This window comes from Pituophis catenifer, unplaced genomic scaffold, assembly GCF_029215685.1.
Source record: "Pituophis catenifer annectens isolate HBS135680 unplaced genomic scaffold, rPitCat1.0.hap2 SCAF_2, whole genome shotgun sequence".
Lineage (NCBI taxonomy): Eukaryota > Metazoa > Chordata > Lepidosauria > Squamata > Colubridae > Pituophis > Pituophis catenifer.
The window spans coordinates 55390644-55413721 of NW_027256882.1; the positions used below are offsets into that span (position 1 = coordinate 55390644).

Here is a 23078-nt window from a genome sequence, read left to right on the forward strand (position 1 = left end):
ATTACCTGTAGTCAATATCAAGTTCCTTCCCAGAATGAAAGAAATCACGTTGCATCTTAACAAGGCAGGGCAACTTCAAAATTCTTAAAATATGCTGATTTCACTTGAAAAAGCTCCAAAATTTTCCTGAAGAAAACCTCTGTGTTTAAGGGGATGAAATTTTAGTTGATGAACTTTTAACTGGTTGAAGCTGACTTTTATTGAGAAGAGTACTGTGTTTTGAATGAGAATTAATTTAGAAATTAGAGAAATTTTCATAAACCATTATAGAAATGCTCCATAGGCATTGCACTTGTGCTGCACGTCTGGAAGTTAACAATTTAATACCGCTTAGATTTATATACCACTTCACAGTGCTTTTTCACCCTCTCTAAGAGATTTACAGAGTCAGCATATTGCCCCCAACAATCTGGATCCTCATTTTAATGACCTCAAAGAATGGAAGGCTGAGTCTACCTTGAGCTGGTGAGATTCGAACTGCTGAAATGCTGGCAGCTAGCAGTCAGCAGAAGTAGCCTGTGCCATCACGACTCATTAATGATGCCTATATAGAAATTTACCACTAGAGTTGCTGCTGGTGCTAGTACTACTACTGGTAGTAGTAAATTTAAATAGAAGCTCTTATATGCTGTGAAGACCTAGCTCCCTGGTTTGATGGGAATGATGAAAAAGAGAAAAAGTGGAGGACTTATAGCAAGATAGAAGGGCCCAGTTATAGTGGTACTGGGTGCACTGTTAGAAGACCTAGAGGACAAGGTTTGGAGCAGATCATCTTTGGTTGACTTCCCTCAACCTGACAACCTTTAGACATATTAAAACCTCAGTTTTTGTATCCCATAGCAAGCATTGTCTGTAGCAGTTATTTTGGGACTAGAAATTTATAGACTTTGGTGTAAATTGAAATTGGGTTGGATATACTTAAAGAATCCTTGAGCAATTGTTTCCAAGACTGTAGGCAAGGCAGAACATATATCTAGGTAGTCCTTGACTTACAACCATAATTGGGACCAGGATTTCTCTTGTTAAACAAGGCAGTTTAGTGATTCATGCCTGTTATTGAAATCTTTTTTTTTCTTTTTTCTTTTTTTGCTGTTGTTAAATCACTCATTTTTATTTTTAAGTGAACCCCGCTATTATTAAGCAAATCTGTCTTCGTCCATTTACTTCCTCCATATGAGCCGCATGGCGCAGTGGTTAGAATGCAGTACTGCAGGCTACTTCGGCTGATTGCCAGCTGCCTGCAATTTGGCAGATCGAATCTCACCAGGTTCAAGGTTGACTCAACCTTCCATCCTTCCGAGGTGGGTAAAATGAGGACCCAAATTGTTGGGGGCAGTAGGCTGACTCTGTAAACCATTTAGAGAGGGCTGCAAAAGCACTGTGAAGCAGTATATAAGTCTAGGTGCTATTGCTATTTGGTTTATTGGAAGCTGGCTGAGAAGATTGCAAATGACGATTACATAATCTGGGAATGCTGCAACTATCATAAACATATGCCAGTTGCCAGGTGTCTGAATTTTGATCCCATGATGTTGGGGATGCTGTGACGGTCATAAGTATGAGGACTGGTTGAAAGTCACTTTTTTCTGTGCCATTGTAGCTTTGAAAGATTGTGAAGTCAAGGACTACCTGTATTGGGCAAAAGAGCTGGGTTCACATAATTCACTAACTATGCTAACATAGAATTAAACAGCCAGTGGTTCCATGCACGTGAGGAGCCCAGTCTGTGGCTTAGAGTATCAGAATGTCGCATTAAGCTGTAACATGGTTTATGTGTTAGCTCACATTTTATACTATTAAGGTTTGTTAACTCAAACAGAGATGTTAGCGTGTTGTGTGAACACCCCTTCAACAAGTGGTGGGTTGCAACCGGGTTCAGACAGGTTCGCAAGAACCAGTAGTAAAACCAGCGGGAGGTTCTGCCCACTGACATTTATTTTATTTTATTTTATTTTATTTTATTTTATTTTATTTTATTTTATTTTATTTTATTTTATTTTATTTTATTTTATTTTATTTTATTTTATTTTATTTTATTTTATTATTTTATTTTATTTTATTTTATTTTATTTTATTTTATTTTATTTTATTTTATTTTATTTTATTTTATTTTATTTTATTTTATTTTATTTTATTTTATTTTATTTTATTATTTTATTTTATTTTATTATTTTATTGCAATTTATATGCCGCCCTTCTCCCGAAGGACTCAGGGTGGCTTACAAGATAAAAATTCAACAATATGAATTAAATATAAATTAAAATTCAATTAAAATTAATTAAAATTAACATGAAAGTTGATCTGTGCATGCGCAGAAGAGCATGCGCGCGGGCACGATGTGAACTAGTAGTAAAGGTAAGTAGAGCCCACCCCTGCCTTCAACTGTATGGAACACACATGAGGCAAGTAGTGGCCTACAATGATGATGTCAGCCTTAATTTTAAGATACAGTAGTGCCTGGTAAGAGGCACAGCCATGTTTTGAAGACAGTAAGTCATTGTGAGAACATGGAGGCTCTGATAACAGCCAGCATCCTCTCATCAAGAGATTGCAATATTTCCCCAACAGTAGAGAATAAGGCAAACAAATTGACCCAGTAGTTTTTCTGCAATGTCATCTTAACTGTGGGCCTAAAACAAGTAATCATACTGCTAAAGAAAAATGTCATTGTTTGCTAGTATGACTGGAACGAAAGCTGAATAATTATTTGGCCTGAAGCAAATAATCAATCTGACTTTGATAACCCATCACTTTAAAAGGGCCTTTTATGTTTGTGAAAAAAAGTCTGACGTCAAAGCTGTGGAAAAAAAAAATAGCACCAAAATTTCCAAGCTAAATTTACGTTGCTTCTCAAACACACAAACACATCTGCACACAAATACAAAAAGGTTCCCTGTGCAAACTGATTTTTTATTTTACTTGCATAACAAATTAGTTTATGGTTATTAGAAGCCTGAGATGTAATGTCCAAGTTATTGTGCCATATTTGAAGAACTTGTTTATGCTTCGTCCATCGTTGTGCCTTTGAACTGGTAGAACAGAAAATAAAATGAAAATTGTCCAACTAGTTGCTAGACATTCCTAGGACTATATAAATGCCATGCTGGAAATGCTTGAGTATAATCATTATCAGGTGAGTTTTTCTTTCTTTCTTTCTTTCTTTCTTTCTTCTTTCTCTCTCTCTCTCTCTCTCTCTCTCTCTCTCTCTCTCTTTCTTTCTTTCTTTCTCTCACTTTCTGTCTCTCTGTGTGTGTCTCTCTTTCTGTTTCTTTCTCTCTCTGTCTCTGTCTCTCTCTCTCTCTTTCTTTCTTTCTTTTTTCTTTTTCCTGCCCTCTCTCTCTTCGTTCGTTCGTTCCTTTCTTTTTTTCCCCGTGTGCTTCAACCATTTTCCCACTTACAGATACATAAATCTATTTATTTCAGTGGGACTAAAGGTATATGCATTTTCGCAAACCTATGGTACAATGGAATTTAGAGAAGATTACAAGGGATATTTTCTTAATAAATATAATAAATGTATTTGTAGTATGAATATTTGTAGAGAAATGGAAAACAGTTTTTAATATAGCATCAGGTTTTTTTCATAGACTAGTTGAATGCCACAAAAGCAATTGAGTCCAATAAAATCTATTTCAAAGTGATGAAAAACATAAAGTAAATACTTAAGCATTGTATCTACAACGGTATACATTTTCAGGGTTTTGAAAGTGGATTTTCTTTTTTTGTAACAGTAGCAAAGACATTTAAAAAGACTTCTGAATATCATTCTCTATTTTTATTTATTTATTCACATTTCTTATAGCTGTTCAAGTCCAGTGGGCTCCAACAGTTTTAAAATGCATCAATTATTTGCATGCATTTTATGAAGTGTATGTGTATCAACAGATTTTATTGAGAAAATGTATATTTTATACCTTTCTGGTTATTACCTTATTATTTAAGTTTTATAAATTACTGATATTTAAGTATTGATCTGCAGGGTTCTGTCTGTTATATAATAATGTATAATAATTCCTGTCTTTTAAACAATGCATTTACATTAATATACAAGTTTTCCTTCTACACGTAGCTTTGTTTTCATGTGGGAAAAAAAAAAATCAGTGTTAAATAACTGATGGGTAAATCTTTATGGACACAATATTCAGAGTAATTCTGATTCCCAAACATTGATGAGAAGCTGCATCTTTTCCTTCTGTGTCCACAGGTGCAGACTCACCTGGAAAACCCCACCAAGTACCACATCCAGCAAGCTCAACGGCAACAAGTCAAACAATACCTCTCAACTACGTTAGCAAATAAGCACAACAATCAGGCGTTAAGCTTACCTTGCCCAAATCAGCCCGTTGACCACGTTATGCCACCAGGCACTGGGAGCAGTGCACCCAACAGCCCTATGGCCATGCTTACATTGAACTCCAACTGTGAAAAAGAGGTAAGAGCAAATCCTGTCTTTGGCCTTTGATGCTTTAAAAAGCTATGTTTCTCATGCGCTCTCTTTTTCTTCAGATTGTGAAAATACTTGATTGGTCTCACAGTCCTCTATATATAGTTGGGAATAAATCTTTGAGCTGCTCATCCAACTTCCCTAAAAACAGAAACAGCAACTATAAATATTAATATGTCTAAATGAAAAGCATGAACTATTTCATAAGAGCAACTATAGCAATTATCTCCCTATTTGAAATATAGATACTCCTTGTCTTTATCTTGTTCCAATATTTCTTAATTGGAACAAGATAAAAACATGGATAGCAGAAATAATAGATTATGAAATTGAATTAGAACCCGAAATTTTTTTATTAGGTATAATTAAAAAGAATATTAGGAATGACATAAAATATTTAATACTTCACATAATAACGGTGGCTAGACTAGCAGTAGCACAACTTTGGAAAACAAATAGATTGCCAACTGATCAGGAGCTAATACAAAAGATATACACATGCGCAGAAATGGATAAATTAACCTTAGAGTTACAGGATAAGGAGGACTCAAAATATTTTATAATATGGAATAGATGGTACCAGTGGATAAATCAGAGGAGGCCAAACGGGTTGAGATGAAATTTAGAGGAAATTAACATAAGTAAAAAAATGCACTGTCGGATAGATAGAAAATGAAATATGTCACTGTAGGTTTGTATATATGTATATATAATAATAGAAATTAGTAGTTGAAGTCGTTTATCGTATATGTATATGTAAATTTGTTTCTTGATTAAGTGAACTTTTAACTTAATCAAGCTTTTGTATGTTTTAAATGTTTTTTTTAAGAATGAATAAAGTTTTGCTTTTTAAAAATTTTTTAAAAAAATGAAATATAGATACTCCTAGATTGAGCTTATACACACCCAAACTAAGCATTATACTATTGGCTATTTTGCAGGTTCCCGCATAAATCTTTTCATGGATTTTAGCTTTTCAGAACTCTTGCACACTGACTTGATCTTAGTTGAATTTTTTATAGTTAATTGGCCACAACCAATTAACTGTTAAGCAAATTTTCTCTCCATCCTTATGACCCATACACTTCGGGATTTCTGAAAATTCCTATTTAACTGCATGCAGAGACCCACGGGTGAATCCAATCTGCATCTTTTTCCACATAATTTCAATATTTATGCATTTGTCAAATTTAGATACTACCCAGTGACTCTAGGCAGTGTATAGTTAAAAAATATAAAAGCCTAAAAAACATATAAAAATGCAATGCATCTATAAAAAGAGCCAATAAAACCATGAATAAAATAAGTTAAAAGATGAGGGCAAGTTTGTTAAGGCACCAGCCATCACCAGGGTTGCATGCTGTTCATGCAAACTTGCAGGACCAAGCTTCAAACCCCTCCTTCAAAGGCCAGGAGAGTGAAGATCTGCCTGACCTCTGGAGGGAGGATATTCCAGAGGGTCCATAACATTCATTCCCTACCTGTCCAGGTGAGTGAATTGATTTGATAGGGATAAGACGGTTCATTAAGTAGTCTGGCCCAATACCATGAAGGACATTAAAGGTAATAACAACCTCTTGAATTAGATCCAGAAACAAACCAGCATCCAGCTTAGCTCCGGCAACAAAGATGTTTCATGGATCATTCTTGGGGAGCCCAAAATTGGTCACATGACCACATTCTGCACTAGCAGAAGCTAGATACAGATAAAATCATAAATCAATGACCCTTTGAACTAGAATATACCATATCAAACAATAGTTCTATCATAATAAACTTATCTAAGCATCAAATCCTAAAATTAAAATATCATATTTTTTTTCAGTTTCAATAAAAAAAAATTGGCTTCCAAGTAGAAACGAAGCTAGATAAGGTCTTTTCTTTAATCGAAGCAGTCAGTTTCACCATTTCTGCCAACTCCATTAACTTCAGCTTCCATTCTGGATATATGTGTATCCTTCCATCTCTGCATGTATAGAAGTCTTGGGGCTATTGTTAGATACAGTATAAAGCAAAATTCCAGTAGCTATTTTATTTCTTAATTTAGCTGTAAAATGTATTGCAAAAGAGAGTTCCCCAACCTTTTCAGCTTTGCAGACAGACCGGGGGGGGGTGCGTTTGTGTGAGCAGCGGATGCATGCGCTCACCACTTTTGCAAGTGGAGTGTGTGCGCACATACACTCGCCCGCTGCTCGCACAAGTGCGGATGCATGTGGGCTCCCTCGTCAGTTCCGTGGGCTGGTTCTGAAAGGCTCAAGGCTGGTAGTCGGCCATGACCAGGGGGTTGGGGACCTCTGTTTTAAAATTGTAATCAATGAATATTTCAGTAAACAATAAAGGAACAAACTTAGACAAATTTCCTGTCATGAAAGCCATTTAGCACAGGTAAGCAAACTTTTGGAGCTTGGGCAACATTGATACTTTTTAGTGAATTTTCTGCATTCAACAAAACAGCTGTCTTTGCCAGTCAAAGAACATCCATTTATGAGTGGTCAAACTAAGCCCAGAATGTTCCTCACTATCACAGTTGATCTACCTCCATCACAAGAACACTTGAACAACCATTTGTGTGAGGAGAACTGAAGCACCAGTGCACGTTACAAATAATAATAATAATAATAAAAACAACCAACCTATTAGCTTCAGGAAAAACTGTGCCATAGGAACAAATAAACATGATGTGAATTTTGAATTATGAATGTGCATAATTCTCCACTACAGGATGTGCCCTTGATTGCTAGTATAGTTGGATTTAATAGGGATTAAACCGTGAATGGACAACAGGTCTGTTGGGGTATGGAACTCCATACTAGTGAAAATTATTGAGGAACAAGTTGTGAGGACCACCTGGTTTCACAGAATAGTAAATAATCTTCCAGAATCATCTGGTTGACCACCGTGGGACCAAAAAGGCTAGTTTGCATGGATCTTTCTAGGATTTTTTTACATTAATTTGTTTGTAGAATCAAAGTGTTTTTTTAATTGTACCTTTTGAGTACAGCAAGTACTGCCATAAATGCTGTTTATTTAATTGAACCACTACAGTATTTGCATCTCCTTAATTTTCATTATTAAAATCTGATGTATTTATTCTATTGTGACAGGATTAACTTTCTGTTCCAAAGACCTATTGGTTATTTAAATATTAGTTAAATGATATTTCATTTATCCTGGTGTTGCACTCTATCCCATTCTGATCTCTTTGTTATTACATTTGTTCTCTTTTTTTTCATGGTTGCAGGGCTTTTATAAATTTGAAGAACAAAACAACAGAGCCGAAAATGAATGCCAGTCTCTGAATACTCATTCTCGAGTGTCATGCATGCAGGTATGTATGCTTTGCATATCGTCTGATAGAATCTTTATGTGATTGTTAAGATCTCCAAGCCTATTTCAGATTTATTGATTTCAGGTTAGAATGGAATGGAATGCAATGCAATGCAATGGAATGGAATGGAATGCAATGGAATGGAGAATAGAGTAGAGTAGAGTAGAGTAGAGTAGAGTAGAGTAGAGTAGAGTAGAGTAGAGTAGAGTAGAGTAGAATAGAATAGAATAGAATAGAATAGAATAGAATAGAATAGAATAGAATTCTTTATTGGCCAAGTGTGATTGGACACACAAGGAATTTGTCTTTAGTGTATATGCTCTTAGTGTACATAAGGAGAATAAAATACATTCATCAAGAATAAAAAGATGCAACACTTAGTGATAGTCAAGGTTACTAATAAGCTATCAAATCGTACTAGGAAACAAATAAAAACAATATAAATTGAAAGATACAAGAAACATGGTTATAGTAATAAGTAGGAAGAGAAGAATCATTCATTCATTCATTCGATTCCATTCCATTCATTGGGCTACCTAAAATGCAGTTAGAAAGCAATTGAATAATTACACATTTAGAAATAGCATATGTCCTACAGATATGTTCCTGGTCAAAATGGCAGCCAGGCATTTCATATGGCATACTTGCTTATGCTTTTATCCAGTTAACAAATATTGGGCATGAAACAGTGAGAAAACTCAGAACAGTTAGAAATTACTAACTGGTGGTAGAATTTTGACTGTGGCTTGAATTTTGTAGTCTTTCACTAGGATGTAAATCCCAGCAACTCAGTGGTCTTTGATCTGATTGGATTACTTATTCATAGAGATCTGTTCTATTTATTAAATGCATTTGTGTTCTGTCAATAAAACATACAAATGCATTTTTAAATAGCCAAAAATAATTTGTTTTATAGGAATCCCAGATTATTCAAATCCCTGAACAAAATCTTCAGACTACTTCATAAGAAAATAAGAGTTTCTGTCCATACTACAATCCAGCTGTTATAATTTGCAGTTTAAGGAATATTGGGATTGGTATTTCTGGGAAGAGTATTGAGAAAATTTATTAACTATTAAAAAATGTTCTCTGAGAAAATATGCATGTAGTTATTTAAGAAGTTTTTGTATAACAAATGCATATAGTCATGTATTATTTGTACTAATTCCTTGTTTATCAGCTTTCAAAATATGAGCAATTGTCAGCACCAGGGATAAGAAATATCTATATACCTTTCAAGATGTCTTACTGTAGTGCATTACTTTTGAGGATTTCATCTCTTGGTTCTAGGTTCCAACTAGATTCATATTACTTCTTTTAAATTAATTTTGTTTCCTTATTTCTGTGTGGCTGATTTGAGTATGTGTAACTAGTTAACCCAGGCATAATCTAGCAGATACCTTTTTGAAGCTGAAGCTGATTTTGCAACTGTTCTTTTCTCACTGATCTCCCCTTAACATAATATGATGCACAACAGGTCTATAGCCAGTCTTAACGTTTACAGTAGGACTCACGTAATCCTGCAATAGGAAATAGCTTTATTATTATTGTTGTTGTTGTTGTTGTTGTTGTTGTTGTTATTGTTATTTATTTATTGAATTTATATAGATTCAAAAGATAAGATTATAAAGATTATATAGATTAAAAAGATAAGAAGATATTTTCAGGATTAAAAAATTGGGGGTGATCAAAGAAGATTTAGAGGTTCAGTGCCCCGGCTCCTAAATAAATAAATTGGGATATTTTTATTTATGGAATTTATACAACTTTCCAACTCAAATACAGGACTCTAGATAGCTAACAATATTTTAAAAACAGAATAGAAACAATATAACAACATTATAAATAATATGATTAAGAGCTGTGAATTGGTAGAAGAATACTTCATGTCGGTAGTCCAAAACTGACAATTACAATGGAGCCCCAAATTTCCGTTGCTAATCAAGACAGTTCTTAACTGAGTTTTGCCCCATTTTATGAAATCTCAGGTCACGGTTGTTAAATGACTCATTGCAGGTGTTAAATTAGTAACACAGTCGTTAAAGGAAAATTTGGCTTCCCATTAACTTTGCTTGTTAGATGGTAGCAAAAGGTAATCACATGACCCTGGGACACTGCAACTGTCATAAATGCATGCAGTTGCCAAGGGTCTGAAGTTTGATCACATGATTATGGGGATGCTGCAAAGGTCGTGAGTGTGAAAAATGGTCATAGTCGTTTTTTTCACATCCATTGTAATTGAATAGTCATACTAAATGAATAGTTAACTAAATGAAAGGTTGTAAGTTGAGGATTACCTGTATATCCAGGAGGTCTTTCCTTTCTAAGTGTTTGATGGGTATGAACATTTTTTTGTCCTAATTCAGATTTCTGATACTCCTTATCTTTTGTTATAGATGGATGATGTAATTGATGACATTATCAGTTTGGAATCAAGTTATAATGAAGAAATCTTTGGTTTGATGGATCCTGCTCTACAAATTGCAAATACGGTAATTGGTTTTGTGTTGTGTCTTTTAGTTCTCACTCTTAGTTCCTTTTTTTTTCATTAAAACATGTTTATTTATTCTTTTATCACCAAAGATAAAATGTAAAACAAAGAAAAGAAAGAAGAAGAAAAACCGATTAACACTAACAACAACAAAAATCTATGTGTACAACCCCCCCATAATAAATACATTGAATATTAAACATAAGAAAAAATCCACCCCAGCTGAATACCGAAAGGTACATCAAAAATCTAATATATTCCCCTCCTCTTACATAATGGGTCTATAATAGTTATAAATTTTTCCATCTATTTTTAGCAAAAATTCTATATTATATGAACAACCATCCCTCATGTGGAAATCTATTTATCTAATAATCAAATCGACCCAACATCTGTTTTTTCATACACATATATATATGTGTATATATATACTTATATATATACAGTGCATACACACACACACACACACATATTTGTGCGTGTGTGTGTGTTTGTGTGTATGTTAAAACTAATCCTCAAATCCCTCTGTCAACCCTCTGTCACATAGGAAATCCACTAATGGATTTCAGTCTCTTACAAACTTGTCTAATCCATTTTCTCTAATCAAAGCAGTTAATTTTGCTATCTCTGCTAATTCAGTCAGTTCTAAAATCCATTCTTCGCCAGCGGCATCCCCTTTTCCTTCCAATCCTTAACATAATCAATCGTCACAGCAGTCACCATGTAAACATACCAAACCTTTTCCCCCAGTTGGTTTATTCGTAATACCTAGAAGAAAAGATTCAGGTTTCATTAATGTTTGTATTTTAAGTATTTTCTGTATTGTTAATATTATATTTATCCATGATTTAGCATACTAACAAGTCGATCATATATTTCAGAATGTACCTGGATTTTGGTTGCATTTCCAACACCTGTTCGAAATTCCTCTATACATTTTCGCCAGTCTATCTGAAGTCAAATACCAACAGTACATCATCTTAAATGTTTTCCTCCAGACTGTAGTTCAAAATGAATTTTTAATCATTGGTCCATACATTCTCCTATTGGTCTAGCACCATATCGTAACCATTTTTTTCCCACCCATTTTACCATACAATTTTTAACATCTTCCAGATTCATCTTAAGTAACATTTTATAAACTTTGGCAATCAGTTGGTCATCTCCACAAGATAAAATCATATCCTGTTTAGATTTAACTCCTGCAAATACCAAACTTTTTTTTATCAAGTTTAAATTTTTAAAAATTCTATAATAATTAAACCAATCACAAACAAATCCTTCACTTCACTATTCATTAATTGCTCTCTTGTTTTTATCTGAAATCCCTCTTGTTCAAATATCAGTAGATCTCAATATGTCATCCATTTAGAATCCAATAGCATCACTTTTCTGTGTAGTGTTTTATGGGGTGATAATCAAAGTGGCACTTCGTTAGTCAATCTTCTTTTATACTTATATTTCCACCATACTTTTATACTTATATTTCTACCATACACACCCAATCGTTTGTCTAATAACACAATTCTTAAAACCAGGGTTAACTTTAGGATACCACAAATAAGCATCCCACCCAAATCTCAAATCAGAACCTTCAAAGTCTAACAAAGTTTGGGTTTTTCAAAATTATCCAGTCTTTTAACCATACCAAACAACAGGCATCATAATATAATATGAGATCCAGCAAACCCAGACCTCATCATTCTTTAGCATCCTGTAGGAGCTTATATTTAATTCTTGCTTTTTTTATTTTGCCAAATAAATTTGGATATATCTTTCTGTCACTGTTTAAAAGAAGAATCTTTAATCAATATCCATATAGTTTGGAAAAGAAATAACATTCTGGGCAGTACATTCATCTTAATTAATAGAATTCTTCTGATTAAATCTAGTTTTTCTATCTGTGTAAGTCCAACTTTATCTCTTCCCATATTTTAACATGATTATTTTTATATAATTTAGAATTTTCATTAGTGAGAGTCACCCCTAAATATTTTACCTTTTCACAACTTTAAGTTCCAATTTCCTCTTCTTTTCCACATTCATAGTCTTAGTATTGTCATGTTTTATTTATTTATTTTTAAACCCATCATTTTCTCGAAATATTTTAATCATCCTCATAATATACTCAATATTCTCTTGTGTGTCTTGCAAAATCAAAACTAAGTCATCAGCGAAAGCATGAACTTTATATTTATGTGCTTTAATTTGTAATCCTTTTACTCTGTTATTTTGTCTAACAGTTGCAGCACCAGGATAAATAATAAACGGGATAAGGGACTCCCCTATCTTGTTCCTTTCTGGATTTCACATGGTTTTATCAAATCTCCATCCACCATAATCTGTGCTTTCTGGTGTGTATACTGTAAATGGACTTCAATCCCTGTAGAAAGCCCAGCCCAAAATCCATCTTTTTGACTACCTTAAACATAAAGTCCCAACTCAAATTATCAAAAGCTTTTCTTTTCTAATCTAAGATTAGTGAAACTCTTTGTCACTACATTGTTGTAAATGTTCAATTATATCCAAGATTACTCTCACATTGTCTTTTAATTGTCTTCTGAGTAGAAAACCACACTGGTCTTCATGTATATAATCTCGTAAAACTTTTTTAAGTTTTTCAACTAAAATGGATGTAAACAATTTATAATCATTATTAAGAAGAAAAATTGGTCTGTAATTCTTCATAGAATCCAGTCCCTCCTTAGGCATCAAAGACATGTAGGCACAGTTTATTTGTAGAATAGAGTTCATTAAATCTTTCATCAGAAGAAGTAATTGCTCTTCAAAAGTTTTATAGAATCTACTCAATAAACTATCAGGTCCTGGCGTTTAACCTATTTTAGCCCTATTAATTGCTTCTGTTATGTCAAAGGTCATTATTGGACTGTCTAAAATTGTAATTTTACCTTTTTCCAGATGGCTATTTAGATTTTTTTTTATTCATTGTGCTCTAGAATATATAAAGACATTACCTTCATAAGTAAGATATCATCAATAATTTGATAAATAATGATAAATGTATATGGAGAAATGTTTTTAGCAATATAGAAGCCAAGATGGATCTTGAGACTTGATTTGATTCAAATTGGAAATTTGAAATTAAAAATCAACATGATTTGTTTTGGGGAAAATAGAATAAGCAGTTAACAGGGAAGCTCTGGTGGCTCAGCAGACTAATTAACATCCACTTACATCTGCTGCCTGCAATTACTACAAATTCAAATCTCACCAGGCTCAAGGTTGACTCAGCCTTCCATCCTTTCTAAGGTAGGTAAAATGAGGACCCAGATTATGGGGGCAATAAATTGACTTTGTATAAATATACAAAAGTATGAAGGCTATTGCTTAACGCATTGTAAGCCGCCCTGAGTCTCCGGAGAAGGGCGGCATATAAATCAATTTTTTTTTAAAAAAAGCATCTACATTTCCTTACCTTCATATTTTGACAAATGGTATGAAAATAGCCAGTATGCCCTAACCCTGCAGAATATGAGCTGGGTAGCTTCAGGAGTCTCTCTATATTATTATTTCATAGTATTATACTATTATTAAATATTATTTCACATTCACCTAAATGATGAAAATTTAGACCAGTCTCTTTCATAATCTGTGACAATGAAATTGTGTTGAATTCATATCAGAAAGAATCTGATTCCATCTTTCAAAAACCTTTAAAAAAGTCAACTCTTATTTTTTAAAAAATCAAAATGTCAACCTTCATCTCGCACTGGATTTTTGAGCTGGGAGACTTGATGACAAAGCTGATGGGCAACATTAGCCTTTTTGGAAGAATGACAGAGTAGATGGTATTTGTGACCAATTTTTAATACTCTCTGAAGAATACTCTGACTGTAATTCAATATGATATAAATAATTTGCATTATGCAGCATTGGTCCATCAGCAAGCACATTATCTCAGAATTACTCATACACTGAAAAAGACACGCTCAGTACAAAGTAAGACAACAACAACAAAAGGCTACCACAATAAGTCTGAATGTCTTTCTCTCTACAAAGTCTTCCCCACTGAGACCAAAACAGTAGGGTACTCCACTCCTCCACATGGTCAGTAAGGCAAGCTTTGCAGAAGTCACCAGCTGATTATTCATGTCCATATCAGAAAGCTGATTGTGCTCCTTTGTCCATATTTAGAAGGAAAATTTTCAAGCAATGCTTGAAACCTTGCAAAGCTACTTTATCTCCAAGTGCTTTTGAATCTCTTGGGATATGAAAGAAACTGGTTCAGCTTGATGTCTCAATTTACTTGAAGATTCATTGCCAAAGTATCAATTCCATTTCCTTCCAATCAAATCATCTAGTTGAATCATTGCACATCATTGTGTGTATGTGTGTGTACATTGGTTTACCTGAGCTAAAAGAGTAAGTTTCTATCTTCATCAAAAAACCTCTGATCAAAATCTATGATTTAACTCCTCTGTTAATGGATAAATCCAAATCGGGTTGGTTACCGATTTGGATTCAGAGGAACGGAGCATAGAAAATGTACTTGCAAATCAAGGGACATTCCCAGGGTGGGCTTCAAAAATGTTAGCATGGGGTTTTCTGCTCGGTTGCTGGGTGGGCGTGGCCATGGTAGGTGTGGCCTAGTAGGCCTTCTGCACCATGGGGGGGGCGTTTTTGTCCTCCCCAGGCTCCGGAGGCTTTCCTCTAGCCTCCGGGAGGACAAAAATGGCCTCCCCAGGCTCTGGAGACCCTCTGGAGGCTGGAAACGGGCCTGTTTCCAGTCTTTGCAAACTTCCAGTAGGTCCGTTTTTCACCCTCCCTGAGCCTCCGCGTGTGTCCTGCACTTACCTGCATCTAGAATGGGCCAGGTGGGGACTCCTGGGAGGGGCTAGTGGGGTGGGAGGGGCCAGCCAGGACTGGGATTTGGTGGTTCTCCGAACTGCAAAGAATTTTAGCTAGAGCTAGAACCCCCAGCAGCCCACCCCTGGACATTCCCAAAAAGTCATATCGTGACTTTTGGAGGACAGCATCTTCTTATCAGCTACAGTATAGTTCCTTGATATTTCTTGAAGTTTCTTACTGAAGTCTACACCAGAATGTATCCAGTGGTGGGATTCAGCCAGTTCGGACCACTTCGGGAGAACCGGTTGTTAACTTTCTGAGCAGTTTGGCAAACTGGTTGTTGGAAGAAATCATTAGGGCAGAGAACCAGTTGTTAAATTACTTGAATCCCACCACTGAATGTATCCTACAGGTTGTCTGTTAATTTAGAAGATTGCCCTACATATAAAAATTAGTAAGACATAATTGTAGTACCTACTTGAAATCCATAGCTCAAATCCAGGAATAATGTTGATAGATATCGTATTGAAATATGGTAATCCTGATTCGGTAATACTGTGGATATCTTTAGAATTCGTGGTCTCAGATGCCAGGCCCCTAAAGTAGAAGATAAGCAAAATCCCAATAAAAGAAGATGTCTCCTTGGAGCCCATGAATAGTTCTACAAAGTTAATAAGGATGCCATTGTTCAATAGCAAAGAGAAGGCCCAGTCTGTAACAGTGATAGCTGTGCTCATTTGCTATTGAGATACAATAGTAACAGAAAATCTCATTTTTATTTATGCTATAAATTATTGCAATGGACCTTTATGTAAAGGTCACACATGATACATGTTTCATCTGCTTTGACTCAATAAGAGCGCACATATCTTCAGAACTAGTCTGTTCATTCTTGCGGTTTATCTTTTAAGTAGAACATTCAGATTTTCACAACAAACTATACAATGCTATCTTAAAAGCTATTTGTGGTACCTTTTACTAAATGTTCTTAACTATATTCAGCAAAGAGTAAATTCCATTTATTTCTTTTAGAATTGCAAATAACCATGGGGAAGTTTTTTAACGTTCCATTTATTTGTTTAATACTCTTAAATTTTGATAAGATAATATGCGTATTCAAAGCAACACTGATTAGCAACCCAGACTTTTAAAATGAATTAGTTCTGAGAATTTCCTAAAAGTAATATGTTTTGTTTTTATTTCTAAAAGCTAAACACTATAAAACAAAAGAACCATCCCAACAAATTCCAAAGTTTTAGTGACCTTGAAGTAATTGTGTGCAATATTAAGAAGAATGAGTGATTACAAAATAGGTCTTCCGAAGTCATATTAATACCTAGGTAAATATTCCTGTGGAATAAATTAAGCTTTAGGATTCCCTAGACTGAGGCTGTTAAGAGGTTTAAATTGGTATTTTGAAACAAACACTGTTGGAAAATAGTGAATTAATTAGACAACTATAGGATTACACCCTGAAGAACTCAATCATATAATGTGGGGTCTGTTGTGCTCTTTGAGCTTGGTTGTTTTCTTGCTGACGTTTGATTACCAAACTAGGTAACATTATCAGTGTTTGGTTGTTTTGCTTACATTTTATATTCTAGTGCAGTGATGGCTAACTTTTTCGGCACCAAGTGCCGAAAATGCGCACGCACACACACATAAAGCAATGCGTGCGTGACCCCCCCCCACATGCCCTGCCCCCCAGGCATGTGACCCCCCCCACATGTGCATCCCACCACCCCACATGCATGCATGACCCCCTGTGCATGCGCCTTAGCCTCCGGGCATGCATGCGCATCTCCCGCATGTGCCCCGCCCCCGCATTCACAGCAGACACCCGAAAACAAGCACACCGGTGAGAGTAGTGGTGGGTTGCTACCAGTTTGCCCCTGTTTGGACGAAGCGGTGGTGGTGGGAGGCTCTGCCCACCTGCCCAGATGTCATCAAAAACGCTCTGCACATGCGCAGAACCTTTGTGTGCACTGATAGCGAACAGGTAGTACCGGAAATTGAAACCCACTACTGAGCGAGAGGCGTGCGCATATGTGCGGCAGAGCTGAGCTGGGGTGACAGCTTGTGTGCCTGCAGAGAGGACTCTGCGTGCCACCTGTGGCACATGTGCCATAGGTTTGCGATCACAGTTCTAGTGGCTTACCCTATCAAGGTTGGTGAGAGTTGTCTTGGTGGTGGTTTGTTGATTGGGCTGTTGTTTCCTATTAGCTTGTTTTGAGCTTCATTCATAGTGTATTGTTTGCCTTTTGATTGTTGGTCTAATATTAATCTTGGTGTAAATCTCTGCTCGTATGGGTGTTGATTGCTGGTGAGCAGGTGTTCTGTTTCCTTTTTGATCATCTGTTTTAAATAGCGTGTAGATGTTTATGCCTGTGTACCTGTTGATGGCTAATTTGTCTGAGTGCCGGGCTTCCAAATCCCATATATTGGTTGGATTCTCTGAAGTACATCTCAGACATCAAGATATAATGGTGGATGGTTCATTTATGGTGGAGCTATATTGATAGGCAACAATACAGAAATGTTGGTAGTCTTTGCTCCAAACTTCAGCTTTAAAACTATCAAGGATTTTTTCAGGGAGCTAACATCTCATCTCTTATCTTTTCCAGTTACCTGTCTCTGGCAATATAGTGGACCTGTATGGGAATCAAGGTTTGCCTCCTCCAGGACTTAACATCAGCAATTCCTGTCCTGCTAACCTTCCTAATATAAAAAGGGAACTCACAGGTAAATATGAACTCTATTTTTACAAGTATAATAAACAAGCCACGTAAGGAATAAATTCAATTTAATGCTAGAAATCTAAACACCCTGTTGTATTAAACACTTTCTACTATATTTATTGAAAGAAAGATGATCAGGGGCTGGGAGTGACATGGGGAGATAAACACAGGCAAAAATTTTCTGCAGAGACCAGCTTCACCACGATCAATTTAGAATTGCCAATTTCATTTGAATGCAATATAGAGCCAGACTATAAAGCCAGGATGCTAAAAATTGAATTAATAATTATTTGTTAAAATTAATTGCCTATAAAGTTTTCCATTTATAAAATTAATTGACTTTCCAATATAGACACAGACAGAGATTTCCCTGCCTTCTTCCATCAGAAACTCAAAGAAATGGGAATAAGGAAGACTAAGGAAAGGCAAGGGGCATCTGTCCTGGGAAGTAAGTGTAAAGGAAAGAGCAAACTAGATGGGGAAGGAAATTTAAAAACAAAACAAAACAAAACAAACAAAAAAACAAAACAAAACAAAACAAAACAAAACAAAACAAAACAAAACAAAACAAAACAAAACAAAACAAAACAAAACAAAACAAAACAAAACAAAACAAAACAAAACAAAACAGAGAAGGGTTAAAATTCATCAGGCAAGCACCCTTTCTCAAACAGGGCCTAATCTTCAGTCTTTAAATAGTTACTTTCCAGCTCCCCAAATGAATCTCTTGGATCTCTTTTGTTTTTGGCAGCTGTTTCTATTCTTATTCCCAGAATCCACAAATAATTCAGAACAATACGCTACTCAAGAACATCCAGTTCAGAAGGATTCTTAGGTCTCACATCTTGAAAGGAGCTGCAATTAATCTTGGGGTCTCCACTCTGACCAATAATATGCTTTGAGACCTTCCATAGAATATACCCTCTACCTGCCACCAACTAAGATTGAAGCCGGGATCTTTGCCAGATCCTTATAGACTCTTGCTGAGCTTTCTAAACAAGGCTAGCAAATTCTTTGCCCTCTCAGAAGAGCAAGGGCAGTGTTTTCTGTTGATGCTGTCAACAGAACAGGTCCTCTTTTGCAAGCCTCCATAGTTCCTCTCTGCACTTGGCAGGGAAAAAAGCAGGCCAGCTGGGAGAGAAGGCAAGGGATATCAGGATGACCTGAGGTTACCAGTGAGAATTGCAGTCTTGTGAAACACGCAATTGCTATTCCTACTTGAGCCTAAAAACTAAAAGAAGTAAAACTTCAGTGGCCAGGAAGGTTAATTTCTCTGTGATAGCTGAGGTACAAGGATTATGCAGTGTAGGCCGAAGTGAGCTTGGTAGACAAACAGCCTAATTTGGTATAAAACAGGGGTGTTAAACTGGATTTATTTGAGGGCCGGATCAGCATTGTAGTTCTCTATGCCGGGGGGGGGGGGAGGAGGAGGAGACGGGACAGATACCTCTTGCAACACCCTCCAGCCAAAACGGGATGCAGGGGGCCTCATGAGCCCCCCCGCACGCCATGTTTGGCCTACATGGCCTCCTGCAACACCCTGCCAACCAAAAAAGCCCCGTTTTGGCTGCCAGAGGCACTGTGGGCCTGTCCTTCGCTATTTCCAGGCCAGCCCCGCCGGCCAGATTTAAACGCCCTGTGGGCAAGATCTGGCCCACAGGCCTTGAGTTTAACACCCCTGGTGTAAAACAACTTTATATGGAACAGAACGAGTGATGGGCAAAATAGAAAGTGTAGAGCAACAAGGAAAATGAAATTTTGCTTGATGACCAAGTGTCCTTTTCACTATTCATTTGCTTAAGGGTCATTTGTCGTATATACACTATGGTTGACGTAGGGTAGCCTGAAAATAATCGATGCTGTGTTCAAATGTGAAATGTCAAGTTCTCTGAGAAAGTTCCTTGTACCAGTCACGTTGTATGGTCCTACAACAGCATCCTTGAATCGATGGGCAAGTCATGAGTGCAGAAAATATTTTTGTTAACGTATAGTGTTTGCCTTTCTTTTCTTAAGGAAGGGACAAGAGGGGGGGCGGGGGGAAACACCCAGCAAGGATAAGGCATCGTTGTGTCTGATGCAGCTTCATTAAGGAAGATGCAGCATTTGTTCATTATTATGCCTTTATAATAAAGAGGCCTTTATTACCCATATTTGGAAATAATCTATGAGTAGCCAATACAGACGTTTCACTGCATGTTTGATGTTCATCCAATGGTTAATAAAACATGTGTAGCTTTTTTTATTAGTAGTTAGGGGGTGGGGGAGTGTTAGCGTTATTACAGTATGCCGCTTCCTTGGAGCAAACCTAATATTTTAATGGATAAAATCCAACGTTGCACAAAATGACTTTTATACTTGTGCAACAGGACTTGGCCGTCTCGTTCCCCAACCTTCTGGAGAAGATTTTGAGGGTGCAGGGTACACAGGGGTACACGAAAAAGGAGGAATCTCTTCCTTTCCTGTTCTACTGATGGAAAATATTCTGGCAGATGGAGGCTTAACTGAATGCAGCCCGTTATCCTCAGGTTAGCTGCTGCCTCAACTGAAAATGTTACTTTAATATGTTACTATGCATGAAGGATATATTAAAACATATAAAGAACGGTTGCAGGAATTGGGTATGGCTAGTCTAGAGAAAAGAAGGACTAGGGGTGACTTGGTAGCAATATTCCAGTATCTGAGGGGCTGCCACAAAGAAGATGGAGTCAACTTATTCTCCAAAGCACCTGAAACAATGGATGGAAACTAATCAAGGAGAGAAGCAACCTGGAATTAAGGAGAAACTTCCTAACAGTGACAACAGTTAACCAGTGGAACAGCTTGCCTTCAGAAGTTGTAGGTGCTTCATCACTGGAGGTCTTTAAGAATAGACTGAACAGCTACCGGTCTGAAATTGTATAGGGTCTCCTGCTTGAGCAGGGAGTTGGACTAGAAGACCTCCAAGGTCCCTTCCAGTTCTATTTTGATTCATCATTTCTAACCTTTAAAGTGGCAGCATTACAGCTACACTAGTTTCCAGTGATTAGTACACTTCAGCGTGCCAGATCCATGTAAGAAAGGGGCCCCAATCAATTTACATGTTCTTTCTCGCTACTCTAAAGATACTAGCAATGGCAGCTCTGATTTTCGTGACAATTTAACAAGCTCCACCTCTGTATTTATCTCTGCATCTCCACCTCTGTATTTAACTCTGCAAGCGTGGCTTCCTGAAATGGGAAAGATAACATTTGGAATCATCATAAAATAGGGGATTTCACAAATCACATTTATTGATGAAAACCAGTTACCAACAACATTATACTAGCATAAAGCACCAGTTGACCAAGTGTAGTTGCTGAACTAGCAGACCATTGGAGAGAAAAGCAGTCTTTGAAGTCTTTGCTACTTTTCTACAAGCTGTGATTTGTTTAGTTTATTTTTCACCTCATGGACCGAGGGTTTGAATCCTGCTTTTGCATTCAGAAATTCTATCCCTGAATGTTAAAATTGGTCCTTTAATGACAGCTAGCCATATGTAAAGAAAGAACAAAGACAATATCATGCTGGACATTCATTATCTTCAGCTATAGGCTTTCAGTTTTAAACTTGAACCTGTATCTCTAATAAGTCAGATTGAATATCCATGATATTAGACCATGGAAATATACCGGAAGGTTTTGCTATGGTGCAGTATAAGTGGTATATAGGTACGTCAGTCAGAGTATATATGAAGTAGAATGCAGCAGAGAAATATCAAAGTTTATTTTGCAAGTGTTGCCTTTTAATATTATACCAATTCTGACTACTTCATTAACAAGCATATCATGTGTATTTCCCGCAGAATCAGAGGCAAGAGCTTTGGCCAAAGAAAGACAAAAGAAAGACAATCACAATTTAAGTAAGTTGCTTATTTTGTGTTCTTTTCAACAGTCAATAAACAATAGACAAAAATCAGTAGCCCGCAGTCTTTGTGATTTTAAGAATTTACTTAACCCATTCTCATAATAATGGGAGGAAAATATAATTACTTAAATATTTCTAAATGTCCAATTGAGCTTCCTGTACATATAATTAGATATTTATTTGTTATTTTGTTACTTGGTTTTAAAAACATTAATTTGATACCTTGACACTGAGCCTGTTTTATAAGGAATTTAATAATTTTCTTCAGCATTTGTTTAGCTTCTGTAATATAACAATACTGTATTCTTACAAAGTTACTGCATATTTTATTCCTTTACATTTCCAAATAATTTTTGGCTGGAAACAAAAAGTTTATTTGAAAACATCAAATAAAATAATAAAATCCCTGATTGTTTTTCATCCTTAACACAAATAGTAAAGGACTTGTAGGAAGTCATTTTAATCTAGCATATTAATCCAATCATATCTTTACCATTCCACTGTACCAAAGCCTTCCTGTGCTCCCAAAATTAAGAATTGATTATGAATGATATAAATTAAGAGTTTATGTGTTAGCTGGGAGTAGAGCTTTGTTAAATCTATATAGCTAGATGCAAATAATAAATATATTCATTGTAAAGCCATCTGGATATTATACTTAATTTGAATTTTTAAGCAGACTTCTTTAATATTGTTGGCTTCTCCATGCTTAATATAACAGAAATCTAGCTACATAGATTTAAATTATTTTAAAAGGTCATATAATTTTTTTAAATTTCAGGCACTCTTAGTTTATTTATTCTCTAAAGGCATTTGCTCTATATTTATGCCAAAATCATTTCTGAGGTGACAATTTCTAAATGAAAAAAAAAAATTAAAGCAAAATTAAAATGGTTCTAATTTGATTTTTGGAGTCTGTGGATGTGGCTTAGAGATTTTAGTCTGCCCAATTTGTGCTGTGTTGATAAATCTATTGTAGAGTATTTTTCTTTAATTGAATTTAGGGATCAGGTAATAATAAAGGTAGTTTGTTATTTTTTCAAATGTTCTCTTCCATCACTGATTCCTGATTTTATACTGCTTTCTTAAAAGTTGAAAGAAGACGACGATTCAATATTAATGATCGCATAAAAGAACTTGGTACTCTGATACCAAAGTCAAATGACCCGTAAGTATATAATAAATTACTCCAAGAAAGTACATTGCTTTCAAGAAATGATTGGATAGTTGTTCTATTTAGCAGAAATACCTCATTTTAGACTGTACATATAACAATGGAGGAGGAGGAGGAGGAGGAGGAGGGGGCAGGGCTGCTTCACTTCTGGGAAAAATATACCTTTGAAGCATTTCCATGAAGTATTCATTAGATCCTGCTTATATTAAAA

The 23078-nt window shown here is 35.9% G+C and overlaps 1 protein-coding gene across 2 annotated transcripts in view; it reads left to right on the plus strand.

The window, feature by feature from the left end:
* MITF (melanocyte inducing transcription factor) overlaps positions 1 to 23078 on the plus strand; it is a 197523-nt gene that overhangs the window by 169184 nt on the left and 5261 nt on the right. For both annotated transcript variants that reach the window (XM_070933553.1, XM_070933554.1), the window contains exons 3-9: positions 4206 to 4433; positions 7687 to 7773; positions 10170 to 10265; positions 17698 to 17815; positions 20178 to 20336; positions 21632 to 21688; positions 22786 to 22861. In XM_070933553.1, coding sequence (XP_070789654.1) covers positions 4206 to 4433; positions 7687 to 7773; positions 10170 to 10265; positions 17698 to 17815; positions 20178 to 20336; positions 21632 to 21688; positions 22786 to 22861 — 821 coding nt within the window. The remainder of the gene's footprint in view (positions 1 to 4205; positions 4434 to 7686; positions 7774 to 10169; positions 10266 to 17697; positions 17816 to 20177; positions 20337 to 21631; positions 21689 to 22785; positions 22862 to 23078) is intronic.